This window comes from Rhynchophorus ferrugineus, unplaced genomic scaffold, assembly GCF_030347505.1.
Source record: "Rhynchophorus ferrugineus isolate W39M unplaced genomic scaffold, kcgeb_rfMv2 rfM6, whole genome shotgun sequence".
NCBI lineage: Eukaryota > Metazoa > Arthropoda > Insecta > Coleoptera > Curculionidae > Rhynchophorus > Rhynchophorus ferrugineus.
This window is the reverse complement of record NW_027472585.1, coordinates 17,705,716-17,719,402: the sequence shown is the minus strand read 5'-3', so window position 1 is coordinate 17,719,402 and position 13,687 is coordinate 17,705,716. Positions and strand designations below refer to the sequence as shown.

The 13,687-nt window shown below is 32.0% G+C and overlaps 2 protein-coding genes across 8 annotated transcripts in view; both read left to right on the top strand.

The window, feature by feature from the left end:
• LOC143197888 (uncharacterized) overlaps positions 1–13,687 on the top strand; it is a 533,325-nt gene that overhangs the window by 131,454 nt on the left and 388,184 nt on the right. The gene's annotated exons all lie outside the window — the stretch shown is intronic.
• On the top strand, positions 1,028–2,211 carry LOC143197889 (uncharacterized). Its single transcript, XM_076406681.1, has 2 exons — positions 1,028–1,121; positions 1,224–2,211. The coding sequence occupies exons 1-2, from the start codon at positions 1,103–1,105 to the stop codon at positions 2,087–2,089; spliced, it is 885 nt and encodes a 294-aa protein (XP_076262796.1). The 5' UTR covers positions 1,028–1,102; the 3' UTR covers positions 2,090–2,211.

The window sequence follows — 13,687 nt, the reverse complement described above, 5'->3', positions numbered from 1 at the left end:
ACTAATAATCGCGCAAGTTTGAATCCAGCTGCTTTCAGTTACGATGTGTCAATTGACTACAGTAACTACCAATGTGTTGTTATTGGTTCTATGAACTTGGTTTGCTCACACTGTAAGGCATTAAAATACAAAAACGAAGCCAATGGATTGTGTTGCGCAAATGGTAAAGTGAAATTGATACAATTGGATCCACCACCAGAACCATTGTACTCATTGGTTTCAGGAATAGGAACAGATTCTATACACTTTTTGACACATATTCAACAATATAACAATTGCTTTCAAATGACTTCATTTGGGGCAACAAATGCAGTTCGGGAAAATTTTATGCCAACTTTCAAGGTATGTATTATAGCAGTTACTCATAATTATTTTAGCGAACAAAATTTTCTGTCACCAAAGTTAAGATGTGTTACTAATCTTCAATTTCTTAATCATTACGAAATATATCACTTAGTCATCATATTATATGGTGATTCAGTTTCAGTGACACTTTTATTATATTTTATATTTGATAGATATTAGTTAAAACTAAATATATACTTTTTAAGATCAAATATTATTTAAGTTTGATCATTGACAATCCATTAATTTATACCACACCATAATATTTTTTTTATTTACAGATACAAGGGCAAATATATCACAGAGCAGGTTCACTGTTACCAGTGTCAGATAGCGACAACAAATTCCTGCAAATTTATTTTATGGGCAATTCACCACAAGAAATTGATCTGCGTTGTGCACATAACAATTTAGTAAAAAGGTCTATTGTAGAACAATTACAAACTTTATTTCATCAACACAATCAATTGATTATATTGTTTAAAACTGCCCTGGATCTGATGCCATCCGATAATCACAAAATTGTAATCAGAGCTGATAAAACACCTGCAGGTCAACATACAAGACGTTTTAATGCACCAACTATTGATGAAGTTGCTATCGTTGTAGTTGGAGAAAACTTGGAATCCCGTGATATTTTTTACATCGTCGGAATTTTCAATTACAACCTATAAAGGAAACACACCGCTCATATGATGCACTGCAATATCCCATTATATTTTGGCAAGGTGAAGATGGCTACGATTTATCAATAAAAATGATAAATCCCATTACAGGTAACTAAAATATTAGTTTAGCTATGGCGATAATATCTCAGTCACTATATTATGTATTTTAATTTTATATTTGAATGTTATTAAAACAAAATCTGTTTACAGGTTCTGAAACCAACAAAAAAGTCAGTTCAATGAACTATTATTCATACCGCCTAATGATTCGGGAAAATGCAGATAATCACATATTGAAATGTCGGCGATTATATCACAAATATGTTGATGACATGTATGTTAAAATTGAAACGGAGAGATTAACATTCATCAGGTTGAATCAAACCAAACTCCGATCTGAAGAGTATATTCACCTTCGAGATGCGATTAATACTGATGGAAATGCACAGAATGTCGGTCGGATGACTATTCTTCCAGCAACATACATCGGAAGCCCTCGGTATATGCACGAATATGCTCAAGATGCCATGTCGTATGTTTGTCATTATGGTACAGCAGATTTGTTCATCACATTTACATGCAATCCGCAATGGATACAAATTAAGCAGGAGTTATTACCTGGGAAATCATCCATTGATCGTCATGATATTACAGCCAGAGTCTTTAGACAAAAGTTGAAATCTTTAATGAATTTCATCGTAAAACATAATGTGTTTGGTGAGACACGCTGCTGGATGTATTCTGTGGAGTGGCAGAAACGAGGATTGCCACATGCACACATTTTGGTTTGGTTGGTTGAAAAGATAAGGCCAAATGAAGTTGATGCAGTGATATCAGCTGAAATCCCTAATGTACAAGTAGATCCTGGATTGCATGAGGTAGTTATCAAAAACATGATACATGGTCCCTGTGGAACTCTTAATCAAAATTCACCGTGTATGATGGATGGTAAATGTTCAAAACGATATCCACGGACATTAATATCGGAAACAATTACTGGTAATGACGGTTATCCATTGTATCGTCGCAGATCGACAGCAGACAATGGAAAATCAACAATTGTCAAATTAAATTAACAAGATATTGAAATAGATAATCGTTGGATTGTTCCATATTCACCCATTTTATCAAAGACATTCAAAGCACACATCAACGTTGAATCTTGCCATTCAGTGAAATCGATTAAATACATTTGCAAATATGTAACCAAAGGGAGTGATATGGCTGTGATTGGAATTGGTGCAGAGAATTCTAATGATGAAGTTACCCAATACCAAATGGGCCGCTATGTCAGTAGTAATGAAGCAGTTTGGCGAATATTTTCTTTTCCTATTCATGAGAGACACCCTTCTGTTGTTCACTTAGCTGTGCATTTAGAAAATGGACAAAGAGTGTATTTTACAGCACAGAACGCAGTACAAAGAGCTGCTCAGCCACCATCTACTACATTAACCAGTTTTTTTGAGACATGCCAAAACGATGATTTCGCACAAACATTGCTATATTCTGAAATGCCAAAATATTATACCTGGAATCAATCCTCAAGGAGATTTATACGACGGAAACAAGGAAAACCAGTTCCAGGATATACAGATGTATATTCCACCGATGCGATTGGCCGGATTTATTCAGTACATCCAAGCAATGATGAATGTTTTTATTTACGACTGCTATTAGTCAATGTACGTGGCCCAACATCATTCCAACAGTTACGAACTGTTGATGGTGAATTGTGTGGATCCTACAGAGAAGCCTGTCAACGTTTGCAATTGCTTGAAAATGACGCTCATTGGGATCAAACTCTCAATGATGCTGTAATATCATCACACACTCATCAAATACGAACATTGTTTTCTATAATCATATCTACATGCTTCCCATCAAACCCAATTGATTTGTGGATGAAGTACAAATATTATATGTGTGATGATATTTTGTATCAAATACGGAATAGAATGGGAAATCCAAATATACAAATCAGTGAAGAAATTTACAATGAAGCATTGATTTCAATTGAGGACATGTGCTTGATAATGTCAAACAAACTATTAATTCAATTAGGCCTGACCGCGCCCAATCGTCCAATGCATGACGCTTTTAACCAAGAGTTGCATCGAGAAAGACTGTATGATCTCAACGCTTTGAAAGAATAAATTCAAACAAATCTTCCACTGTTAAATGAACAACAGAAGTATGTATTTGAAACTCTTATGAAAGTAACAAATGATGAAACTGGAGGGATTTATTTCTTAGATGCACCTGGTGGTACAGGAAAAACTTTTTTTATTTCATTAATATTAGCAACAATTCGCTCACAAAATAAAATTGCACTTGCACTCGCTTCGTCGGGAATCGCAGCAACTTTGCTTGAAGGTGGTCGAACAGCCCATTCAGCACTAAAATTGCCATTAAATATGCAAAGCAATGAAACTCCAACCTGCAACGTTTCGAAGAACTCTGCAATGGCAAAGGTTTTGCAGCAATGTAAATTGATTGTTTGGGATGAATGCACGATGGCACATAAAAAATCTTTGGAGGCTTTAGACAGAACCTTAAAAGATCTACGTAGCAATAATAACCGATTTGGTGGTGCAATGATTTTATTAGCAGGAGATTTTCGTCAAACATTGCCAGTGATTCCACGATCAACGCCAGCTGATGAACTCAATGCATGTCTAAAGTCCTCCAATTTGTGGAAACATGTTAAAGTACTTCATTTAAGCAAGAATATGCGTGTCGAGTTGCAAAATGACCAATCTGGAAACATATTCTCTAAACAACTCATTGACATTGGTAATGGCAAATTTCCTATAGACATGTTGACGGCTTGCTTTTGCTATGACTATAAACAAGTCCCAGGGGCAATCATTAAGTGTTTGTGGTATTAATCTAGAAAACCCATGTTTCTCACATGGTCAATTGTATGTTGCCTGTTCCCGTGTTGGAAAACCATCAGATTTGTTTATCTATGCGCCAGGTAATCAAACAAAAAACATCGTATACCACAAAGCAATATAATGATAATAATAATAATAATTATAATTCACATGATTAACAATAAAGCGATTACTTACTTTTCAATCCTTATATATGTTTTATTTAATTATTTTTTATTCACAACGCCCTATCACCAGGGTGATGGTTCTGTTCAGGAGAATTTTTTAAAATACGTAGGCACAAAAACTGCCACATTACAAATCTTTTTGACAGGACGAAGTCTGTCGGGTCAGCTAGTTCTCTTTAATAAATAAAGTTCTCAGTTATATTTGGAACACGCCTTACTCCCTATTTCCTTCACTACTTATATCTAACTTATAATAGCAGGCCGATATAGTTTGCTAAAATTGTCGTAAATACTAATTCTGACATTTTGGACAATAATTATTTTTATTGCGGTTTATTAAATCAGTGAAGGTGCAGTTAAAGAGATCAAAAAGAAATTGAAAATATATATTGTATGGAACACAACTACATTCAATTCATACATTTCATATATAAAACATGAACACATTTTCATTAAATTGAATATGTGAAATACATCGAAAATAGTAAAAAAGAGTTAGAAGCAATTTAATATAATCAATGACGATCATTTGTTAAAAAAAACCGTAATCTGTGTGGTCTTTAGTTAAACAAAATGTTCGGAAAAATGCCGATTTTATAGGAGGCTGTAAATTTTCGAGACATTTCATTGCATAGAGCACACATTCATTTTATTGCTACTATTAAACTTAACAGAGTGCTTACTTCTGGCTTCCAGTTTTTAACGGTTGCTCACAGGCCTGCAGCTCATAAAGTGGACACTGTCGGGGGTGGCTATGGGTGATTTCGAAACAGGAGGGGGGCACGTATGATTGCCGGTCAGTCTATGATGCAGAAGTGTTTAATAAATTACCGTATTTATTTTCATTTGTCGATGCTTCGAATGATTATCAGTATATTATGTAATTCCTAAAAGTTTAGAGTCGAATATGTCGGTTTGATTTTTATAGTTAACTTCACAAACACGAATTTGTGTTAGCCTATATGTTATCTTCTCTTGTTGCGCCTATTCCATCTTTAGAGATATAGGAGTTATTATTATTGTATTCGTTAAGTTATGTGTAGATTCAAAATATATTTATGTTCCTTGGTTTAGAAGGAAGGTTTGATATCCTTTGCACTTTTAGAACTAAAGTTCAATATTTTATTCTTAAAAGCTTAATTATAAAAATTTATAATTAGTCATAATAGAAGGAGATGTAACCAAAACGTAACATGTACTAAAAGTACCTATAAATCATCTAGCTTAATATTTATATTAATTATTGTCATCAATTAGGTTATAATTTGTTAAATGGTGTTTAAATTATTTGGGCAATTTTAATTCCATTTTAACCTACAATGAGACTATAACCTACAAGCTTTCAATTACTATATTTTATTGACCTAAAATTTTGAGGCTGACTTCAAAACATTTTTTACAAATACTGTTTTGTTCCTAACATTTTTAACTATATAAACACATTTTAGTTTAATTTTTCTTTTTAATCAAAAGTAAAGTTAAATTAGAATAATTAATAATTATGTAATATTATATGATAATTAGGATAACTACGATTAGAGTTAACATCTCAAATCCTCTATAATGTTTACACTTTTAATTACTATATTATGTGATTGTTTTGTATGGGCAAATGCACTTCTTTGGCATTCAGTATTTGTTATAGGACGATCATACATGAAGGAAACAATCAAAAATCCAACCAAAATGTTTAAAGCAATATATTTTATATATACGATTCCCTTTAAAAATATGAATTCATGATCAATATATTAATAGCATAATTGAATTTTGACATTAATATAACAATAATATACAAACATTAAGATCAGGAAAATGGTGACGGCGCTATTGTAAATAATTGCATCATAAGTAAATATAACATATATTTTCGCTATATTCGCGTATTAAATATATGTAACTATACCCTCCTCTGTACACCAAATATTTTGCAGAGTACAAATATTATTACAAAATCCTTCTTTAAGAGTTTTTCTGGAAAATGACACAATCGATGGAATTTTAAATGTTTTAGTGAAATCATTTCAGGTATATTAAAATATATAAATTGACACCATATAACTTTTGTCTGTGTTGAGTTTCTATTCTGTATTATTTGTCTCGTATTTCTCGTTAACTTTAATCAAGTTACTTCTGGTTTGCTGACCTCAATCTTGTCTTCTCTTAATTTTCTTTTTATATTATTACCATTAGTGTCGGTCGGCCTCTTATTTTCGCCGCGTATTTTGTTCTATTTACTCTATCGTCTGTTTTTTAAAATAGTATGCTCTGTAACCATTTTTTTATTCTCATGTTTTTATCTTCTTTTAGTCTTTCTCTTTTCCCGATCTTCGAGTCCTTCCTTTTTTTTGTTATATTTTAGAGTTTCCTTTTTAACAACGAGGAATTATCTGGACTAGACCTACTATTTAACGTGTGTTCCGAACCAGGATCCTCAGTATTAAGCCTACGAGCTGGCGTGTGGCCAACTTAGAAATCATCTCAGAATGCATCCTGTCTTATGCAGCCTACTTACTGGCGTGACTGGGATCATTTTCCTTGCCGGATTTTGCACTCTTGCCTAAGGACAATTGCAGATGTTAAACAATCACAAACTTAAATTTACGACCATGTCCATCGACCATCCTTTGTTCCTTGTTCTACCTTATTATCTCCATTATTTTCTTCAATTTTGCATTTTATTCTTTCTCCCAATTTTTTCCATCGATGTCCATCAACAATCCCTTATGTCCTTATGTCTTCCATTTCTATGGAATTTTACTTTTAGTTATGGCTTCATATTTTCTTGTTTTTTAATTATATATATGTTTTGCTTTTATAGTTAGTACTAAAACGATTAGTTTGTCTTGTTGGAGGTTTTTCATATCTTGTTACCCTACTTTAAAGTTATTATTGTTTGTTTCATTTCTTCTATTTTATTGTCATGTTTAAGAGTTCATATTATCAGCTTTTTTTTATCTATTCTTGATAGTTGTTTCAATATATATTTTAATAAAGGAGACTCTTCTTCTGTCATACTTCTTAATATTTCTTTATATTTTAATTATGGACCATAACTAAACTCACTCTATTTTTTTACGTGGCCGACTTGTTTTATTTTATTTTAGCACGTTAAGATTTTATACTATTACCTATTTCTCTTTTATTATAATAATTTCCTTTAAATTGTTTTTCCTTTGCTCTTCCACTTATTTTTACTTTGTTCATTGTCTTTGTTTTAATTTAGTTTAACCTATTAACAGTAAATTATTAATTTTCAGGCGAAAAAAAATTAAAGTGGTTAACCCCTTATGGTTGAAAACGTGGATTACTCTTTTATATACAGAATGCCCTGTCATATACAAGTAATACTGGTGTTTGATATCATAATGTATCAATATTGTTAAGTAAATATCCCCATTTATATCTAGGAAGATAGCAACAAAAATAAACTGGTTATATATTTTTTTTACAATGTTTAAACAAGATAAATGCGATATTCGTTCGAATAACATCGAGTACAATTCCTGGTTTATTAAAGCATACGTTATTCACGCTCGGATGCCGAACAAGAATATGCAAACTTTAAACTTTGCCTGGCTTTGGAATAATATTTATTATCAGTTTCCTTACAGCTAACCCCTTTTAATGATGCTATGATGTAACTTTCACTTTGTGAATGATGATTGGCTTAGCGGTTTAACATTTTGACCCGCGATATTCATAATGCTAAAGCTGGGCCACGAGTATTACAGATTGCCCAGGCACTTGAAAACTGATGCCGGAAAGTCATTTTCGTGAAGCACCGATAATTATTTATGTTTTGTCGCTGTATCTGGTTTTTCAGTCGGTTTGGCGATTTAATATTTTATGGTTCTATGTCTATGGACTGGTTGGTTCCCCATTGTTATCTTTGTCCGTTTTATTTCCTGTTTTCAGTACTTGGAATGGATTACCAAGTAATTTTGGCTTAACATTATTCCCTAGGCGTTCTATTATGGGTTTAGGTGCATTCTGTTGGATATTTGTCCATTTTATCTGGTTCATTAGCTAATTAAGATAATCTGATAATCTGAGTTATTACTTCTAAAGTTGAATGCTGTAAAACGAATTAAATTGACAGGATTTTGGATGTAAAAATTACAGATATCAGTTGAAACTATGGTAACTTTTTGTAGCTCTTAAATATAAACAGTGGAATAAAAGAGATGATTCAGGATTGATTTTTATTAATACCATCGCAAACATTTATAAACAACTCACAGAACAACAAGCGCTGAACGATATCGATCATGATTAAGAATTCATATTATATTTTATTAGAAGGTTTATATATAATCAATACTGCTTTTACTCATATACTTGAACAGTTATATTCCATAGAATTATTTTTATTGTAAAATATCACTTTTTCCCACCTAGAGAAAATTTAATTGTTTCATGATGTTAGAAACTACCTTAACAGTCAGAAGTAAGGTTCTCAATGGACTTCACTGACTAGAGTTCATAAAATTTAAATGTAAAATTATTATGCTATTGAAATTAAATTAATCTGAATAGATTCTAACCAAGTGCTTCTTCCCTTTTCATAAGTTCAGTTTTAAAAGTAGTATAATTAGATAATGTATACTATATAGCACATGGTGATATGGTTCAAGAATTATTATTATATCCGGCTTCGTTGGCGCAGTGGTGAAAGCGACAGGGCGGTTTACCTATTATTGCGATAGTCGCGGGTTCGAATTCTGCTGGGGTATGGTCGTAAATTTATGTTTGTGATTGTTTAATATTTGTAATTGGCAAAAGTGTAGAATCCGACAGGGAAATGATCCCAGTCACGCCAGTATCCAGGCTGGGTAAGGCCGGATTCTGAGATGATCTCTAAGTTGGTCACTCGCCAGTCGGTAGGCTGCTAGTAATGCCGAGCACCGTAGTTCGGAGTATACACTAAACACTAGGTCCAGTCAGATAAAAGGAGACTTTAAAATGTACAAAAAAATATTATTATACTATATGTCTTCGGAAAAATTACTTCAAGCTTCTTCTTATAATTTTGGTATGAAATAATTAATTGCTTAGAAATTCCACGACTAATTCCTCGTCTTTAGATCGCCGCTTCCTAAGTTTTAATTACAGGTAAACACTATTCCAACGATATCTACAACAAATAAATCATAAGGGATATAGGTGAGGGCGTGGACCATTCATCCATTTTAGGGTCTAACGTGTTCGATATTCAACAACCCGTGAAAACGGTGCCTCTAGTTTCAAAAACGTTCTAAGCTCGTTTAAAAATAAAGAGAATGGACAAAGAAGCAACCCAGATACAGAATAAGGTATAAAAACCTTTAATAACATATAAAAGATTTCGTTCAACATATAAGAGTGCGAAGCTATAAATGAATTTTAAAGGATTTACAACACATGGTGTTACTGTTTCGTATTGTATTGGGTACATTTGTAACTTCATACTGAAACTTAACAGACAGGCTTTTCAATGCGTCATTTCGTTGAAGTGTGAAAAAAAATTTTTTTTCAGTGCTTAGAAAATATCGAAATTTGTACCGAGTAAATCAAATTTGCGAGGATTTTTACTTTTTAACTTAAGTTTGAAGAAAAAAGCGACTAAAGGTCTTTGGAAACCCTTGGAAATATTAAAATGGGAAGTGCTACCTCTCTGTATTCTCCAGACCATGCTCCTTTTGGTTACTACTTGCTGCGACATATGAGTCCTGACCTGTCTGAGCAGCGCTTCACTTCTTATGAATACCAAAAAATGAATCCACGAATCAGATCAAAAGATTCATCCCAAAAGGTTCCAAACCAAAAGGTTCTGTCGTTGGAATCCGTAAATTGGTTTACAGATCGTAAACAGTAACGACAGCCAATTTCGGAATTTTCACAATAACGCTTCAAATAAAAAAAATCTTTTAAAGCTCTAGATCTATATATTTGCCTTTTTAGAATGACAGAATTTTGAATTGATTTAAACTTGATATAAACCAATTTATAAAGTGGAGCTTAGAGGATGCAATGGTGTTTGTTGAACTCCTTTTAAATTTTGGGTGTTATCACACTTCTCATTAGTTGATCAGTACTGTCATCAAAAATGCTTTTTAAGTTTGCCTAAAAGAGCAATAATTTTGAAGATATAATGAGTTTTAAACATCCGTAAACATTGATGATAATTAGTAACCCTATTAATCTTTCAACAGTAATTTATTAATGCCAACTGAATAGAACTGATGGCTTTAACCATTTGTCAATTAACCAAATTTCGTCACTCTTAAAAGAAATATATATTGCTATCATATTCATCTTATAACTTAAGATAAACATGTCTGTATATCTCTAGCAGAGATATCTATGCTAAAACAGATTATCCGTATTTTATTGAAGAAATTCAAATGACCTAAGAACTGGTTGAAACTAATGCGCTGGGGACGGCTTCTTCTTCTCAAAGAGTCGACTCAATATAAAAAGAGATTAGTGCGTCGACGAAGCAGATGAAGGGGACCAATAAAGAGCAAGAAAGCCCGTATTAATATGCGGCTCAGGTTTGTTAACTAATCTCATTTTTAGCTCGATTATTTATATGGGAAGCATTCGCGAGAATATCTGAACGCACAGCGGCAGAAAGGAGTGGTAAGATATCGGCGAGGTTTATATGCTTTTTTCTATTCGCCATTTCTTGATTAACACACATAAAAACCATGTGACGTTTTATTTAAAATACTATGCAGGGCATATCCTTATTTATTAAGTCTTTGAAAAAGTAGTTCATGAAGCCTTGGAAAAAGATCATGGCCTATTTTGTAAAATTTAACATGCTCTTTTATAGTATGAAATTAAACTTATTTAAATTAATTACGTTTAGTTATTATAGACAGTGGTTTGGATTTTTTTGAATGGAGTAGTGATGCGATTGGTGAAAAGATCACGAACTTAATTTCAGTAAGGCAATTATACAGAGATGCGAACAAGCGGAGATACTCATAAAGTTGTAATTTCTCTATCTAAATTGCTACAATTTTAGTAGATTGGCATGCGCTATATCTGCGACAAGATTGTATCTATTTTTATACCAGATTTCAATTTCTCAGTAATAGTATTTTTCTCAGATTTCAGAACATACCTTCAATAATCTTCAATTAAGTTCGGTTTCCATATTCTTTAACATATCCTTTGTTCCATAACAATCTACAAAATTAGTATTATAAAATGATAATATTTTACTAATAATTCATACCTTGTACCAATACTTTCGCATTATCTGCCGCTAATTTTTTATATAAAATAATTATTTGACCTCAACAAAAAATAAAAATTCAAAATTAACCTAAAAATGACTATAAATATCCTCTGTTCTATAACAATCTACAAAATTAGTGTTATAAAATGATAATATTTTATTAACTTAGTAATTAATTCATACCTTATACACTTATTTTTGCATTATCTACTGCTAATTTTGCCTGTAAAATAATTATATTGCCTCAACAAAATGTAAATACAAAATTAACGTAAAAATGACATCTAACCACAACTAAGACTATGGTACGAAATGTGTGGTAGAAAAGGACGCGAGTTAAACTGTCAGGTTAGATTATAACAGGTGCGTGCGCATGTATAGTGTGTATCTAGAACCATTGGTTTTCTTATTGACCTTTTTCGGTCCCAGTCCTACTTTTCAGCAGAAAGATTTTCCATGAGCAAGGAAAGCAATTTAAAATTCAAAAAAATATTGATATCAAAAAATTCGGCAACCCTATACTATGGTACTTTATGTCCTTTGGCATAAGTTAACTCAGGTTAATGTTACTGGTTTCATCGAAACATGTGGGAAAGTTTATATTTAATAAAAATTTATATAAACCATAATTTTGTATTAAGTTCATTTATTAGGTGTTATACATATAATGTGATCAGCAACATATATTGGTGAAAATGCAAAGTATCAATGTAAACAATTGTTAAACTGGAGTATTCCTGCGCATTCATTGTTATTTGATGTGAAGAAATTTGCTGTCAAAGCTCACCAATATCAGAAACTTATGGTGCTCTATTATCTCCAAGTATCCATGATTAATGATTCAATGATATGAAAGTGGTGAATTTGATAGAGCAAAAAGGTTGACCAAAATACAGTGAATTTTCAGCATCTCAAAGAACCGCCAGACAGCTTAACAGTTCCTGAATAAACCGTTACGAATTGATAAAAAAACATGCCAGTTCAAAATGTTTTGACATTGCTGTATTATTGCTTGCTTGGCATAAACCATTTTGGTGTGACTTTGGAGTCATATCTTAGTTCAGGAAAATTATTCACATCAGGAAACATTGTTTAACAAATATCTCCGGATTTGGCACATGCGCGCTATCCTGCAGAGAAAACCATGGAAATTAATAAACTATATTGCCTTCCTTTTCTAATAGCGGTACATCATTTCTAGTAATAATAATATTCTCTAGTAATAATAATATTCTCTAGTAATAATAATTAAATTGTTGTGTTATTTTTGTTGGATTAACATACACTGGAATTGGATTGAAAAAATAAGAGTAAGTGCAGTGTTAAATTTTTAAAATCCATAAAATCCAAACAGCATCAATTTTATTTATAGTAGGAATGTTAGCTGCCAAATTTATAACACATCATTTTCAAGGACATCGGATAGGTTTCAATATATGCAAAAATTTAATGATAACAGTACCAGAGAAGAAAATGAGTATTGTTGTGTTGGAAGTAGTCAAGTCATTAATGAGTTTTATCCATCAAGAATAGTACCAAAAATTGTAGTAACTGGTAATAATTAAACCTTTATTTTAAACATAATATATTTTAATAATGATACTAATGATGAAGATTGATGCGAACAAAATCACACGAACTTGTTCAGTGCATCTGGAACTTTAGCTCATAGTTCAATTTCTATACTAATCCTATACTCGTCTTGCTTCTATTGATTTGTGCAACGTAACAGTGATAATTGATTAAGATTGTACTAAGCGTTGTACTGTCTAATAAAACAAATCCCCTTTAAAGCATCTTAACATTATTCTGTCTATTCTCTAGTGACTGTAATTCAAATTTGGTCATCAAGCATATAATTCTATCAACTGTACTTTCATAACTTAAAATATTATACAAATACACAGAAGAAATTGAACCTCAAGTTCCTAAAGACTTATTGTGTATAAGAGACAATCGAACAATTTTATTATTATCTCATTAATTTAGAATTTTTGAGAACGCAGTCAATTTCTTGCAAAATTGTATTAAGAGAATGGACTTGCAATTACAGCTACTATTGACTACTATCAACAAATGGAAAAATAAATAAATAGCTCCAAACACCCAGAATAGTATTTAAAAAACAAAAAACGAAAGGAAACCAGTGCGCCAGTAAAAATGGGTATTTTCGCACATATGAATAATATGTGATTATTTCGGATGAATCTCTATATAAAACTTCATTGACAGGATATTTTAATAAAAAGTAGGGAAAACCCTTAAAATTCAAATATAAGAAAATGTAACAGAAAATTGGAACAAATTTCGTATACAATAAGCTGCTTATGAGCGGGCCCCATGAAAAGTAACAAAAAAATTTAATATTAAGACTAAATC